Below are 16,055 nucleotides of genomic sequence, written 5' to 3'. Positions count from 1 at the left end.
TTAAGACCTAAAATGTGAAATAACCAATGCACCAAGGCAAGTGGCCTGCCAGGGGCCCATGGGCCTGGGGCAGGGAGGCTGGGGTACCCACTGGTGGTCTCTGCAGCTGGTCCTTTCTTGGGCACAGAACTCTTCTGGGGATCTGTTGAAGAGTAAGGGAAGAGGCCTGAGGGTCAATCCTGTATTCTTTTAATAATATATTCTTAGTATTTAAAAAATCACCTCAGCTCCTTACCTTTTGAAGAAAAAGAACACAAGAACTATTTGTAAAGGCAAAGGCTTCTGCATGTGGCCGGGCCTCTCAGCAGCTCACAGAAGCCTCCTGCCGCCCTGTTGGAATCTGGGCTGAATTGGGTTTCAGATATGGAGGGGGCAGCTGCCTCCACTGTCCCTCTCTGCTGTCCTCTCCCCTGCTGCTCAGAGAACAATGTTTGGAAAGAGGTGGGGTGCCTCCCTTGTGCTGCAGCCTGCCTCCCTCATTCCTGCTGATGCTTTTTCTGGAGGGGTGCTGGCACATGGACTGAGAGCTGGACAGGCTGAGGACAGGGCCCAGAGAGAGCAAACAGTCCTGTGTGGAAACCAAGTTCCTTCCTCATCCTCCAGTTTCCCCTGAGGGAACATGGAGCACAGCAGGCCTTTCTCTCTGACTTCCCAGGAGGGAAGGCTCTTACCCTGCCCTATCACTCCTGAAGCTGGAAGTATAGAGCCTGGCCCCTGGTACGGACATTTTTATAGAATCTGACCAAGACATCAGGGTAGCAAAATCCTCAAACCCACAGACTGCACAGAAGAGTTTGACTAGATCCAAATGAAACTCCAGTTGCAAGTGACAATAGATGGGCATGCCAGGAAAGAACAATAAAGATGCTTCCATTCTCTGCAGGCTTCTGGAAGAAAGTACAATGACTGATACATTCACAGGACCTCAGCAGCCCCTCCATTTCCTATTACCAACGCCCCCCAACCCACCCCCACCCCAATACTGAAACTGCACAGAAAGCAACAAACAAGTCTTTTCAATGTTACATTTCATTCAAATAGATCTGTAATCTCACAGTGATGAGAGGAGAAAGTCAGGCCTTTAATAATTATAATAAAAAAATAATAAAAAAGTTTACAAACAGCAATGCAACATTTCCTCCCCCCCTCAAAGTGATGGATTAACAGCTGGTAGAGGATGCAGTGACTCAGAACTAAAAAACAAAAACAAAACCAAGCCAACCCCCCTGGAAAAACCCACACTGTCAGTGACCTTCCATATGCAATTCAACCAACCGGTCAAATGTCAACCACTGTAGAGAACACCATGGATTTCCTTGGGTTTTGATGGTTTTTCTTTTGAAGGTAAAATAAAATAGGACACAAATAAAATTGTACATAAATGCCAATGTCTACACTCCATAAAGGCGATGCAGTCGTAGCACGAAGACGCAGCCTGACCACAAAGTGAAATGTAGGTTGCATTTCTTGTCTCTTCCCTGGACACAAACTCTTGGCCCATGGTGCCCAGTCCTGCAGGGTATCAGCAGGCAAAGGGAAGCTGCCTCGGCACAGGCTTCTTCCAGGCCAACCAGGAGAAGGCAGGTGGCCAGGCCTGGAGCGGGCCCCACGCAGAGACACTGGCTGGCCGGCTTGCTCACTCTGTGTTCTCACGCTGTCCTCTCGCACTCTGTACAAGTCCTTGCTTTCAAGGCGAAGACCCAAGACTTCGAGACTCAGGTCTGGAGTCATGTTCTGGTGAAGGGCGTCATGCTGTTGTGATGGCGTTTAGGTCCTTCATTAGTCCTTCCAGGTGGGCCATCTCTTTGGTCAGCTCATCTGGTTCATAGCTCTAGGGAAAAGAGAACACTGTTACTGAGCCGACCTGAGGAGCTGACGGAAGGAGAACCCAGGGAGAGCGCTCAGGCATCGAGAGGCCAGTGGTAGAACAGCCCTGAAAGCCTGGGACACCAAAAGCCTGCCGGGTCCAGAAGGTAGAGACTGCTAGACGTGCCCCGGTGACTAGGGTACCAGGCTGGCAGTTACTCATCAGCAAAACACCTTTCTCCCAACACGTGGTCCCCAGGTCCTAATAATAACCTCGTAGGTGAGAGGCCTCACCGCCCACACCTTGGAGGGCACAATGATAGTCAACACAGTTGGTGTGTCACCTGTCTCTCTGGGCCCAAAGTGAGTCCCGTACCTGGAAATATAGATGCAGAATATCTTTATTAGAATCTGAGAGTGAATGATCAGGAGAGACCCTGTGGATTTTTGTCTTGAGAGTAACTATTCAAGTACCTTCCTCTCCAGCATCCCACTCAGAAAAGGCCAGGAAGTGGAATGGCGCTGAGAGAACAGGTGGATGATTCAATCCAAGAAAAGAGGATCAGATGCATAGCACAGAACTGAAAGGAAGGCAGGTGGGTGGATGGGAGAGAAAAAATTCACTAGCTGGCCTGGTTGGACACACTGATCTGAGATTCACCAGGGTGGTGAGATAGCAGGCTAAGCCCGCGGCACCATCCCTGGCTCAGAGGAGATGCTCAGTACACGGGTACTGAGTAAGTGACTGCTCCACACTGCTGGTGGCAGAGCCTGGGCCAGCAAAGAGTACAGGCCCGACCAGCACAGTCCTGTCTTGGGACACACTAGACATCTGGCGGGGCTGATGGGCCTGTGAACTTACACTCTCGGAGTCTTCCAGCATTCGTGTGGTCTCCTGCACTTCAGGGGCACTGGGAACCACCACTGGCATAGGAGGCCGGCTCCTTCCTAAAGTCCCAATGGAGGCCGTCTTCACCGAGTGAATGTGATGGTTGAGAGCTGAGGGGAAAGGCACCATTAGGGGTGTGGGAAGTTTGCTTCCTCTAGACTTCAGGCATCTAAGGTCCAAATGTTGCTTCAGGGTGAGGGACACACACAGACCCAGTGCAGAGATGATCTTCTAATGGGACGGGAAGAGGGAGAAAGCAAGGAATCCCAGAGACAGAGACAACATCCCATTTGGTTTTAGAAAGCTAACGTCCTACTTTAGGGTTCTCAAAGTGTGGTGGTTGTGGACAGACCCCTTGCAGAACATCTGTGAGAAATTCTTTTTTTAATAAGACATTTTTTTCCCTTTATACAAAAGTAACTGGGTAAAACTGCTGAAGCCTCAGCACAAATTAAGGTAGAGTCACCAAACTGCTGTCATTCACTGATGTAAGCCTGCAGCTTTTAAAAAAAAAATTTTTTTTAAAAAAGCAAATTTAACTTAAGATCCTTAATGAAGTAGTAAAAATTATATTAAATCTTGACCTTGATTACATGTTTTAAATATTCTATGTGACAAAATGGAAAACATGCATAAAGTCTGATGCCATCTCAAAAAAGGCATCTGTGATCGTCTGAGTTGTGAGCTGTGTTGCTTTTATCATGAACATCAATGTTAGTTCAGAGAAAGACTGACTGACAAGCTCGTTGTTCGGGCCTGAGCATTTGGTGGACATTTTCTAGAAAGGGAGTAAAGTCTGTCCCTTCAAGGAAAATAATGGACGACATTTTTTTGGCCAATGGTAAAATCAAGTTTCAAGTGAAATTAGAAAAACCTGTATCTGCCACATGAGCTTGAGACCGTCCCGACACACACTTACAGGCTTTGGTGTTACGGCTGAATGCATCTGTAGATATTGTATAATGAATGTATCAAGAATTACAGGATCTGTGTAACTCAGGTCACTTTCCAAGTGACCAAAGTGTGATGTTCCATATCATGCACTCAAAATAAAAAACAGATGGAATTCCATGGGAGAGGGTACAAACAGCTCATGGATACGGTTTGACTCCACATTACAAACTGTTATTTATCCTAACATGATAACAGCTTTATTTTTTTTCTTTCCAAAGGGATGTTTTTAATCTGTAAAGAGGAGGTTTGGTTTCCCAGTCACATGTAAATACTATAGCACATCCTGCAATAATACTACTTTACTATCCATTTTGATTCCTTTTTATTTCTTCAGTTGAGATTCATGCGGAGTATTGGATAACTGCTTTATTTTTAGAAAAATTAATAATCAAAAAATTTCCTGGCTTTAATTTCTAATATAGTAAACACTGACAGATATAGCTCATGTGAAGAAAAGCTCTTCCGTGGTCTCATGAGCTTTTAAGAGTGTAAGGGGGTCCTGAAACCAAAAAGTTTGAAGGACCACGGCCTTATCCTGAAACCAGCCATCCTAATAGACACCAGTGTGGAAGCGTAGGGGAAGAATGCTTGCCTTTGAGGTCAAGGGACTTTTGTGGAGCTGTGTGGACTCAGGGAGTCAACATCCCTTCACCAGGCTTCATTTCCCCATCCTAAGGCTCCCTCAGGTCTTGGCCTCCTTAACCCTTCTCCAACCTGCAGGGATCTTATGGAATGAAGTAATTATAGGAGGCTGTTGCTCACGCCCAGTCATGCTGCTGGATTTTACCACCTAGCATGCTGGGTAAATTACCCAAAACATTATTCGAAAGACAAGTCCTTGCTCCCCAACATTATTCTATGGCTCAAATGAATCCCCAAAGGAGGCTTCTCAACACTCCCTGAGTGGGACAATAACACTACTCTAAATTTCTGGGGTGAGCAGAGAGGATCATTTGCTCTGCCATTTTTTGTGACTTCTGCCAAAGCAGGAGGTGTCGCTGTCCTCACTCACCTTGCTGGGATAGTAAAGGTGTGCTTGGCAATGCAGGATCATAGGTGGGAGGTCCGGGGGGTGGGATGGCTGGCACGGCAAAGCTTTTCAATGGGTGGGAAGGGCGAACATGTGCTGTAGGAAGACTCTGGCCTGAATCTTCCTCTTGGGAGCTGGCCAAGTAAGAAGAGCTGGTAGCACCTTCAGGATCTTGGTGATCAGTACAGCACGTCTGAGACGAGGAGGCCGGCATGGTGTCAGTGCTGGGGGTATTTCGAACAGATTCTACAGTGGGAGAGTCTAAATGTTAGCATTTCTTTTGTCATTAATGTAAGCATATCCCAGGGTTCTGGGGCTACTTCTAAGTTAGCACAATAAGCAGTGGGGATCAGTATTAGTCCAAGGAAACACAGTTAGTTCCATTGCCAAGGTTAAGGATGGACTAATCCTCTGAAAATCTTAAACAATTTTGTCAACCTACTGCTGGAACTTTTTCACCTACACAGCTAGGTGGATATGATTGTATTTTCCTCAGTACTTACTATGGAGCACACATAAAGGTTCCCGAAATTGAAATGTAAGTAAGTACAAAAGTAAATTAAAAATCTCACTCACTGATTGGTAGTCTTAGAGATAGGCCTTTCAAAGACAATGTATCTAGTCACCAAGGCTGGCTAGGTCCATGACAAGCACTAGCTGTGTCTGTGGGCCTGGTGGGCACTGCAAAGGGGGCAATGCCACAGGCCCAGCATGCCCTCCAGGGATTGTGCATGGCCTCACCAGAGAGGCAGCCACAAAGCTCAAGTATGACCTGGATAACCAAGCAGTCCAGAGAACTGCAAATCGTTTTAAAAATCACACCATATGAAGGGTGTTTTGGTCCAGAGAAAGAAAGAGGAGATTAGTAGGGGCAGAGATGGTCTGGAAGAGCAGTGTAGTGGACAGCAGACTCTAATTTTGGCGTGCTAGCTGGGTGAGCCTGGCAATCACTGTAGCTCTCTGAGTCTCAGTTTCTTCACATGGAGAATAATACATAATTCACTGAGGTTTAAATGAGAAGATGTATGAAAAGTGCTGAACACAGTGCTTGAATAACTGACAAAGTTCTTTGTAACTGACAAAGTGCTTACTCTGAGTGAGTCACTACATTTAATGTACTCATTCAGCTCATTCATTTCTCATACTAATGCAGAAGGCACCAGGAGGTTATGCCATACCCAAGGACACAGGGAGAAGTGATGGGGGCAGGAAACTGAATCTCTTCCCCCTCACTCCCACAACTGTGCTCTGAAGCACCTCACACTATGCCTGTCCATGCCCAATATCACCCATGCCTGACCCTGCAGGGATAAGGCCCACCCAGGGAGGCCTTTCAAACAGTGTGAGCTGATGCAGGCCACCTTCCCCATCCCTGAAGCAGAGCCTGGAGCACTAGCTCTGGACAATAGACTGCACCAGGAAACCTGAAGGAGAGCTGCCTCTGAATCCTAAAGCTTTCAACCTCAAGAAGGAAAATAAATCCTTAGTAGTAAAGCCCGAGCACCCTGTAGAAATCCCACCTACTTCCCTGTCTTTGCTGCTAAGTGAGCAACTAATCTGTTCCCCTGGGCTCTCAGGAGCCAGGTCAGGTCAGTCAGGAGTGCTGTCTCCTTAGCTTAAAGTTCTTGGGTGCCAAGGATGAGGGACTCAACTGTTGAAAGTATGGCTATGATAACCCTACAGATCTAACTCACTTCTCACCATCTGAAGAGATGGGCTGAGGATCTCACTTCTTACACTTGCTCAAGCCAGCCACTGCATAGTTGGGAGTGGCTGATCCCCTCTGTGATTCTGGTCTGGGTGGAAATTGCTTAGAGAGCTCGGGTTCACACCCAGACCCTGTCACTGCACTGGCAGATATGTCATGTTGGCTCTGGCACACAGGGCCCCCTGCGCTGCCTTAATTTGGTGTATGACTTTCTGAGAGGCAAAGAGATGGTGGGAAATGTGAAAAAGGAAAATAGGATTGCCTATGTGAGTCACAGCCCTGGCCTGCTGCCATAGTTCAGGGCCATTTTGCCCAACTCCAGAGGGCAATATGTACACTTCTCTGTGTATTTTCTGTGAAGGGTGTGCCCTGAAGTGGTGCAACAACATTGGCTGATGAAGAAAACTATGCTATAGTTTCTACTATGCTAAAGCTTCTACTTTGGTGATGGGCCTACTTTCTAACTGACTTATCTTTCAGAGTTGTTTAAGACACACAAGTTTACAGTGGCCAAGGTCCTGGACAGGTAGATAGTGCTCTTCCTGTGTTATATGGTGGCGACAGTGTAAAGGCCCAAGGAAAAGGCCCAGCAAATGGTCTTTAGAGCAAGGACTCTGAGGCCAGGTTCTAATCATTTCCAACCACAGGTTCAAGGTTTGTGGTAACACTGAACTCTGGATACACAGAGCTTGGAAATACAATGGTAAAAGAAATCTGATTACATCCAGATATTTGCTCTACATTTCAAATCCATCTATACTGAGCCTGTTACTAGCTTTATCTTCTTTTATCCAGTCATCAAAGTGAAGAACCCTTTAGTACTGAAAATCATTACTTCATCTCTCCACTTTCTGCTTAGGTCCCTATAAAAGGGAACTGTTACTAACACTAGGCCATTAGGATGAGGGCTGGGTGGGAGCTGTCTTGTTTCCTTCTAACTTTACCCACTCCGAGTCCAGGAAGAAGAACTAATCTGATTGGTTAGAGCATGCCATAGACTCAGGCAGGGCCCCATCCTGGTGAGTGAGAGTCCTCTGCCCTTAAAATGGGGAACAGAGGACACAAAACCTGCTTTCTACAAGCAGGTTTGGAGGTTGTTTCTGGGTCTATTCTGCTTGAGACTATGTCTATGGTCTAGAACAGCTGTCTATTGTGTAGACCATGCTTCCCTAAAGGCAGGATTCCACACCTGGAGGGAAATAGTAGGAAGGCTAATTTTAGACATGAGTCCCAGCAGTTTTCTCCAAGCCAGGTCCAAGTTTTGGAATTAGATAACTTTGGGAATTTTTAGGGCCTTAAAGCTTTGATCTACATCTGATGTTTTGGGTGTATTTATAATTGATCACAACTTAAAGGAGAGGGGGATGTTCTTGGCAACCCAAACCTTTGGCATGAAATTTTAAAATGAAATTCACTTGAAATTCTTCCCAGAACCACCCAAACTCAGTTCTACTAATAACACTGTAACTACTAATAGATGAGTTTCAAATGATGGAAAAAGAGTATGCTGTATTTATAAGAAGTTACCAGATTTGCACCTTAAAACTGAAAAGTATAGACATTAACTTTCAGTTAAGGAGGAACAATAATATTTGTTCCATTTTCTATTGCCTCTCCTCCATTTCTCCTTAAAACCGTTTCGATAACACTGTTTTGTAAGATTTCTGAATTGGGACATGTTTATCTGGCAACATATTCTTTAAGCACACTGCAGACTGTTAGGTTAATCTATCCGGTTTGTGTGTGGACGCTCTATGCCTGTGCAGCCCTTTCTAATTTCAGTAATCTACTAGGTAACCTGAGCTTTATAATGTGCACAGACTCATTGAGGCTGCCGGCCCAGTTGCCCCAGATACATGTCTTATATATGTGCACAAATATGTGAGTAAGACCTAAGGTAAGACGGACTTTATGGCTGCCCTACACCCCTCCCCACTTTAGGACGATTATCAGGCAAAGGAACCTTTAGAGTCTGAAAATCACCCAGAATGACTTTGCCTTTCAAATTGGAAGATTATAAAAATAAACAAACTGAAAATAAGACTGAATTAAGATATAAGTTGATGGAACAAGACATGGTTAAGTGATTATAGCTATTGTGTTTATAGGCACATAGGCACTAAAATTATACCTCACAATAAGCATTTAAAACTTAGGGAGAAAATGGAGTGAGTTTTATAGAAAGAAATTTGAGTCAATAAAAGAAAAGTTATGATAAATATGTGACACTGAGAAAAATTCCAAATCCTTCTAAGCAGGGCAAGTTGTTCCCATTTCAGCTGGCCAACTCTGTGGAGTGCTTTCCACCTGGGCTGGTCCTCATCTCTCACCTGTGGAATTGGCCCTGTCTGAAAGGGACATGGATGTGCCAACGGGCCATGGGCTGCCCGGGTGGTAGAGATGACTGCGAGCTGGAGAAGCGAGGCTGCTGGAGTGGAAATGATGGTGAGGGTTATCGAGGGAATGGATGGGATGGGCACTAATCACAGCTGTGAATGAACACAAGACAGAGAAATGCTTAACATGCTTGCACAGACACACACGTCACCGCTGGTCACCCACCCCCACCCACACAGAACCACCACTCCCTCGGCTTTTGGCGGCAGCTGGCTGGATTTGGACAATTAGCTACGGATTTCACATTTGTTATCAATAATTAACATACTTCTATCGCATGTTTTTCTCTCTCTAAAAATCTATATATTAAAAAAATATGGAATACATACTAAAAGTCTTACAGTGATTATCCTGTAGGGAAGAGTGGCCAGGATTTAAAAAAAAATTTCAACATCAGTTCAATTTGTTGAAACACACAAACACAAATTAAATATTATATATGCATGCATATTCCCTACCACAAAAAAAAAAAAAAAAGGAAAAGAAAACAATGGTATTAGCTGGTATAATACTTTTTTTTCCCCCTATACTCGTTTTCTAAATCTTCTACAATAAACATGGATTACATGAGTGATTCAAACGATCTATTTGAATATGTCACAAATATAAACCCAAACCCATACTTTTTTTCTCTGGCTAAAAAATAGAAAACACTTCTTGGGCCTCCCTGGTGGTGCAGTGGTTGAACGCTGGGTTGCGACACTGCCTGCAGCCTCTGCAGAGCCGGTTTGATCCCCGGTCACCCGGCAAGAGTTCCACATGGCACGCAGACCTCTCCTGCCGCCCTCTGCTCCCCTCAGCAGTGTACTTTGTCATTCTGCCTGCTCTGCTCCCTGCTCTGGCTCTGGTGAATTCTCTAACCCTCGTGCGCTTCTGACTGTACCCAGTGCTTGCATAAATAAATAAATAAATGAATAAATAAATCTTAAAAAAAAAAAAGAAAGAAAACACTTCTTCCAGTGTATTCCTAATTTTCACTTTGCATTTTCTTACTTTTTGAAGGAGGCAAGCAAAAGGATTCATGCTAAATGAATAAGCAGCTGTTTAGTTGCTTCCATATCTTATAGAACTTAAATGGTTTGAACGCCTATGGTCCAGTCTAATACTAAAAGCAAGAAACACAGTCCATGACACCATCTCTTACTGCTGCCAGTTTCAGGGCTCAGTCATATCCATTCACATTTTAAAATATAAAACTTTCCTAATTGCCTCTTTTCTTCCCACATGGGTTAAAGAACTCAATTTACTGCATTTAGCTACTGAATGCAATTTTTCCACACAGATATTTCATATACAATTTTTTGTAAAGACAAAGCACTTCTTTAATGAGGCTTCATTATTGATTCCTGAGACTGACACTAACAAAATTAAACAGTTTGGGTGTAAACTTTGTACACCCTTAACATAGCTGTAGAAACAGAGTACTTAAGATTAAGATAACCAACTCTAAGCCTCCAAACAAGCCAATAGGCAGGGCTGAGTAGGAACACCGACAATCTTCTCTAAGCAAGGACTTCACCAACTCCGTGATGAAATTTAATTGGCCCGTGAAGTATTCTACTAAAATGTCTCTGGGCTTGTATGGAGTCACACAACATTACTTTGGTGAAGAAAAATCCCAACCAAGAAAACAGATGCCTTCATCTTCCACTAATTTTGGTTTTAGTCACTAGCAAGCAAGCAAGCAGGTGGTAGACAACTAGGAACCCTGGAGTTATTGCTCCCTCCACAAGACCTAGAAGTTCCCTACTCTCCGGGACCAAAAGACTCAGGTGGTTTTTTGGAGCAAAACACAGCCTAGCAAAGCTGCCTGAGGAGGGTTCTCAGGTCAGTTTGGGAGTTAGCATCTCCTTTAGGAAGGTGGGGTGCAGGAGTTTTCAGAGGCAGATCCCTTGGGATCGATGTTTTCCAGAATTAAGGTTAGAGAGAACAAACTTGATTTTCACCCCGGAAGTGCAACCTGAAAGCATTCTAGGCATAGAGGACCCTCACAAAGGAAAAACAAGTAATTTCCAGTCTTTCCAAATTAAGTAAATAAAAAATAACAATGTGAAAGTGCCTGCCTAGCTAGAATACACTCAGAAATCGTTAGCTTTTAGCTGAATCCAGTTCTCTGTAAGAACTGGATCAAACCTCCCTCTTTCCTAACAGTGCTCAGGCATTCAAGGTCGGGATAGGTAAAAGTGGATACAAACTCTAGGGAATTCTAGCTTGTGAAGAGGATGGTAGTCATGTAGGGAAAGGGGTATCTCAAAACCTGAAGATCACAAGTATATCTGGGTACCTGTTTGCAGGTTATTGAATTAAAAGATTCCACTCACGCACCTAACTGTTGTAACATGAATTAAGTATTATATTCTCATGCATATTCCTTCCCTACCACCACAAAAATAAAACAGAAAAAGATGATATCTTACTTTTTTCTTAACATATTCAAAAGTCAAATTTTATGTTTGAAATATAGGCTGGTTCAGGTAAGAGCTAAAGTCTTAAAAAAACAAACAAGCAGTTCAGTTACCATTCTCTTATAAATCAAAGCAACTGGAATGGATTACTTTATTCTTTTTGAACATCTATAATTTCAAATTTGGAGGCCCTGTTCAGGGTACCTCTTATAAGTGGAAAACTACAGCTTTTCCCTGTATGCTTTCAAGAATAGGCTTCTTTTCATTATAGACTCTAAGCAAAAACTACTTGTGCAGAAATGACCTACTGTGGAATATATCTTTCTTTCAAAGCTGACTTTTAGAATCTATTAACTACATGTGAGAGCAGTGAGACAGTGTGTGTGTGCAGACATCTATGTGCTTGGAGCACTACTGTCTTCCCAGTACAGAGTGCCATGGAGCAGCTCTTTGCAAGTAGCAAATCTATGATTATTTAAATCTCTGTCACTTGTTGACAGAAAGATGGCTGGGAGTTCGGAAATGAGAAGTATTTTAAGAAATGAATGAAAAATTCAAAAGCTCATTTAGGTCAAATTGAAAAGAGATCTTTTAGGATTTGATGCTTTCAATATTTGAATCTAGTTATCTGAGAGTATTGAGGCTTACTGGCCCACTGTTCTACTTAGAGCAAGTACTCCAATTATCAAATAGTTTTAAAACTTGATACGGGTAGGCAGGTTGCTTCTTATCACTCTAGGATGGTAGAGGGGACCACTCTCATGCCACTGTGCCAGCTAGTCTGATAAGCTTCTATAGCTTGAAAACAGGACAAGGGAAAAGATGCAGTAGTTTGAAAAAAGAATTGGTTCATCCCACTGCTTTTTGGTTTTCATACATGACATTTACCTTATTTTGAATTTCAAATATTATTAAAGGATGCTAGGTTACTCTTATCACAGCAAAGCATAGGTCAAATAAGGTAGGAGAAACACTGCTTTTAAAACTCCATGCTGTAAATCTAAAACTTCTTCTACAATAGAAAAAAAAAAATCCCACAGGTGCTCCCCAACACAAAGATCCCACAGGTGACAGGAAGCCTAAGAGGCACTGTGACACCCAGCTCCTCAGCCACAGCCTGGAGGAATGCTCTCCATCAATCCCATAGAGATGTCACGCACTTTTAGGGAGACTGGGTACTATTCCTGGGAGACCAGGGAAATTGGCTTTTTAGTTTATTTATGCTAAACATAAGCAAGCTGGTCTCAAGAATAATATTAATTGTAAAACATGGCAATTGCTTGATATTTCTTTCCCTTCAAGGTGCCAAAGCTTTGGGACATAACCTATTGTGTTAAGATCAAGTGAAGTCAAAAGGATCATTCACAACTGTTTCCCAACATGAATGGATAGATTGGCAGCACTGGGGGAAAAAGCTTTTAACTTACGCTGGGGTGGCTGGGAGTCAAAGGGCATCATCATTTTTGGTCTCATCCCCCGTCTTCCAGCCAGCGTAGACATGCTGTCCTCTGATTCATGCCCTAGACATCAAATATGGAAGTTACGCACAAGCATGTGCCCTCAGTGACTGAGCAGCCTCAGCAGTGACCTATCTATAACGGGGGACTGAGGATTCACAAACACAATGAGGATAAGGCGCTTCTTCAGGAAGTGAAGTAGAGGAAAAAGATCATTACTCATTACTGGAACGCCTGTTAAAGAGTCAGTACAGTTGACACAATGCTGCCTACCATGCTTCATGGGGTGTCTGTAAGAGCATCTGCACCAAGAACATTCTGAACACTGCAATGACAGCTGGATTCCAACTGCAGGGCTAAAATGAAATGTGAAGACATGGGCAAGTTTCTCTCAAATGCTTGAGGATCAAATGGGTGAAGCATGATGTGAAGCCTAAAACAGCTAAAATGTTGTCTCTTCTGGGTACAGAACCATTCCCCCATAAAGGGTTAGCTATTCTTCACCAGATGTTGACCAAATTCCATAACATACATTTCTTTAAACCCAACCTCATATAGGAACCACCATATTTAGACAACCTTAGGAAATGCAAAATGATTTAAGTGAAAATAATCTCTCTAACATTTGGGAAAAACCTGCACCTCTGTATGAATTCCGTCTTTGATGTATATTGCTGTCCATGGAATTGTCAACTGGTGTGATATCTTGAGAGTTACGAGGAATTGGAGTATCAGTCATGATGGGGTTTGGGTCTGGAGATTTATCGATGGGTTTCAGCTCCAGTCTCTCATGATGGATCCAAAGGTCTGGGGGTTTGACATCTTTCGAGTTCCCTTTGTACTTGTGGGAGCCATTCACAGATTTGCAAGCAGCTCGTTTCCTAAGCACAAAATTAAGAGAATTTTAAAAAAGTAACTCTTCAGAGTTATAAAAGGCTTATCCTTTTGAAGGCTGCTTCAAGCAAAGTCAGAAACTTAAAAACAAACAAGAGAGGAAAACAGGCAAGAAATTTACTTCTGGAAACAGCAAATGTATTTCTGCTTTGTCCACACATATTTGGAGATACATACAAGGGCATATTTGAATTCTTTCCTGTGACTATTTTTTTTGAGTATCTACAGATTAGACAGCATTTTAAGATCAAATAAGCTCTAAACCAAAAAGTTCCCCCACAAACTTCCAATCAATAGAGAATAGACAACATTAATTAGAAATATAGCAACAGAGTAAAGGTAAAGGTGGTGGCTTATGAAAGAAGAACCCCAACTAGAACTACCAAGTGGGCAAGTCAGGAATGGGAATAGCAGCATCCAGTTCTCCGTGCCTTAGTTTCTCCCTTCCCTACTCAGTAAGCAGTTATTAGGTACCTATACTACTCTATGTCAAATCTTGTGCTGGAATGCTATGTCCTCAGTATTTCTGGTCACACACGCAGACAGATATCAAGCTATTATTTTAAAATCCTTGAGCTTAATAAAACACCAAGCATTATAGTAGGTTCTTAACAGGTGAATATAAAGTAGACAGGAAAAAAGTGATATTTAAACAAATGGATGCAGGGCAGAAGGTGCCTTCTAGGCGGTGGAATCAGCTTATGTGAAATCCCTGCAGTATAGAGCAATAGTCTGATACGCTGGAAGGACTGCAGGGAGTTCTGAGTGGTGGGAACAGAGTGAACCATGGGGAGAATGATGCTGGAAAGAGAGTCTGCCATCAAACAGAAAACGCTCTGCTGAGAGTCTGAAGTTCCCTCTCTGAGTAGTAAGAAACCATTAAATGGTTTTAAGGAGGTAAGGAGATCAATTTTGAGATAAAAATTTATACCAACTGTAGTGTGAAGAATGGATTTCAGGGGTGGGATTCAGAAAAGGAGACCAACTGGGATATCACATCATTTCAGGCAGGACTGATGGGGGCTTAGGATAGTAGGAATGGAGGAAGAGGCAACTTTGACAGTTATTTAGGAGGCAGAAATGACACAGCTTGGTGGATAAATGTGGGGTAGGGTGGGAGTAAAGTAAGGTAAATGCTGATGCCAAAGGTTCTGTTTTAAGTCATTTACCAACAATGGGGTTGAAACATGTTTGACAGACAAGCTGACTAATTCTGGTTTGGACATGCATGTGCTTCTGAGCCTAGTCTAGAGGAAATGCTGAAGAGACAACTGGGTATGCAAGACTGAGACTCAAAAGAAAGAGGCCTTCACTGGAGACAGAAAGATAGGAGTAGCTAGGATGCAGGGAGTAAATGAAGCCATGGGAGTAGGAGATATCACTTAGGGGAAATAAAGAAGAGTGCAAGTCTATGGCGAGTCCCTTAAGCATGTCTGCATTTGATGGCCGGACAGACAGGAGGGCTGTAAAAAAGAACATATATGCAATTACAGAATATAAGAGAAGAGAATGTTTCAACAAGGAAGGAATAGTTGATATCAAGCACTGTTGAGAATTTGGCTTTAGCAATAGGAAAATCACTGGTGACCTCAGCAAAAGCAAAAGTGATAGGGGCAGAATTTAGAAAGGATTGAAGCATGATTAGATAGTGAAAGCATGAACAAGTTGAGTGTAGACCAGTATTCAAGAAATTTTGTTGGGATGGGAAAAACAAGGAATTAGAACAGCTAGGGACAAGGAACATGCAGTAGTGGGAGGGTTATAATTATAACTATTTCTAAAGATGTAAGAAGTTTGAGCACACTTATATGCTGAAGCATGGAGTCAATAGAGACTAAGAGGTAAGCTGTGCTGGGGAGAGGGATAACAGCAAGTGTGAGGTCTTAGAAAGAGGGGACAGTGAGATGAGGATAAATGAGGAACTGGCGTTGGACAAGAGGAAGTATACATAGAAGGGAGAGAAAACAATTAGTCTCAATGTAGAAGGACCTTTAGATCTGATGGTGGTAGACTGAGGTAGTTTTCATCTGATGATGGCTTTCCCTCTCTTCATGGAGGAGGTCATCTTCTGGGAGGGAGTGGGTGAAAGAGAAACGTGCTGAGAAGCAATGAAGGGCTAGACTTTATATGCTCTGTTAACTTTGAGGCTATAAGAGTCTATAAACAGCTACCATTGAAATAGGAGATATCCAGGCATCAGAGAGGAAGAAAGTAAGAAAAGCTCACTTACATTTTTCAATGGTTGATGGAAAACTTGGAAAGCAGGTCACAGGGAGATGGAAGGGGAAAGCCCTGTGAAGACTTGACACAATTCTTTTAAACAAAGAGACTCAAATCTGCAGGACTTAAAGCTTCAAATACAAAGTATAGAGTCTATTATCAACCCATTTTCCCACCTCTAGATCTGGAGACTAAGTGCTTTATTTTGAATTTTAAATCTCCCAAAGCACTAAGGAACTGCCATTTTAAAAATGATTCCTTAAATAAATATCTCAAGATTTCTAAAACAAGATAT

General features: G+C 43.0%; 1 protein-coding gene across 5 annotated transcripts in view; it reads right to left on the bottom strand.

Annotated features, from left to right (window-relative positions):
- Positions 1–1,738: 1,738 nt before the first annotated feature.
- The window catches only part of NEO1 (neogenin 1), a 180,746-nt gene continuing 166,429 nt past the window's right edge, over positions 1,739–16,055 (bottom strand). For 3 of the 5 annotated variants that reach the window (XM_054688657.1, XM_037502890.2, XM_054688659.1), the window contains 6 exons: positions 13,289–13,527; positions 12,617–12,709; positions 8,718–8,876; positions 4,662–4,925; positions 2,669–2,805; positions 1,739–1,831 (listed from right to left, as the gene is read on the bottom strand). In XM_054688657.1, coding sequence (XP_054544632.1) covers positions 1,748–1,831; positions 2,669–2,805; positions 4,662–4,925; positions 8,718–8,876; positions 12,617–12,709; positions 13,289–13,527 — 976 coding nt within the window. In that variant the 3' untranslated portion in view covers positions 1,739–1,747. The remainder of the gene's footprint in view (positions 1,832–2,668; positions 2,806–4,661; positions 4,926–8,717; positions 8,877–12,616; positions 12,710–13,288; positions 13,528–16,055) is intronic. The other 2 variants (XM_037502892.2, XM_054688662.1) reach the window with 1 other exon arrangement.

Source organism: Talpa occidentalis, unplaced genomic scaffold (assembly GCF_014898055.3).
Source record: "Talpa occidentalis isolate TD23 unplaced genomic scaffold, MPIMG_talOcc4v2.1 talOcc4.11, whole genome shotgun sequence".
Lineage (NCBI taxonomy): Eukaryota > Metazoa > Chordata > Mammalia > Eulipotyphla > Talpidae > Talpa > Talpa occidentalis.
The sequence above is the reverse complement of the archived record's forward strand: the minus strand, read 5'-3'. Positions and strand labels throughout refer to the sequence as shown.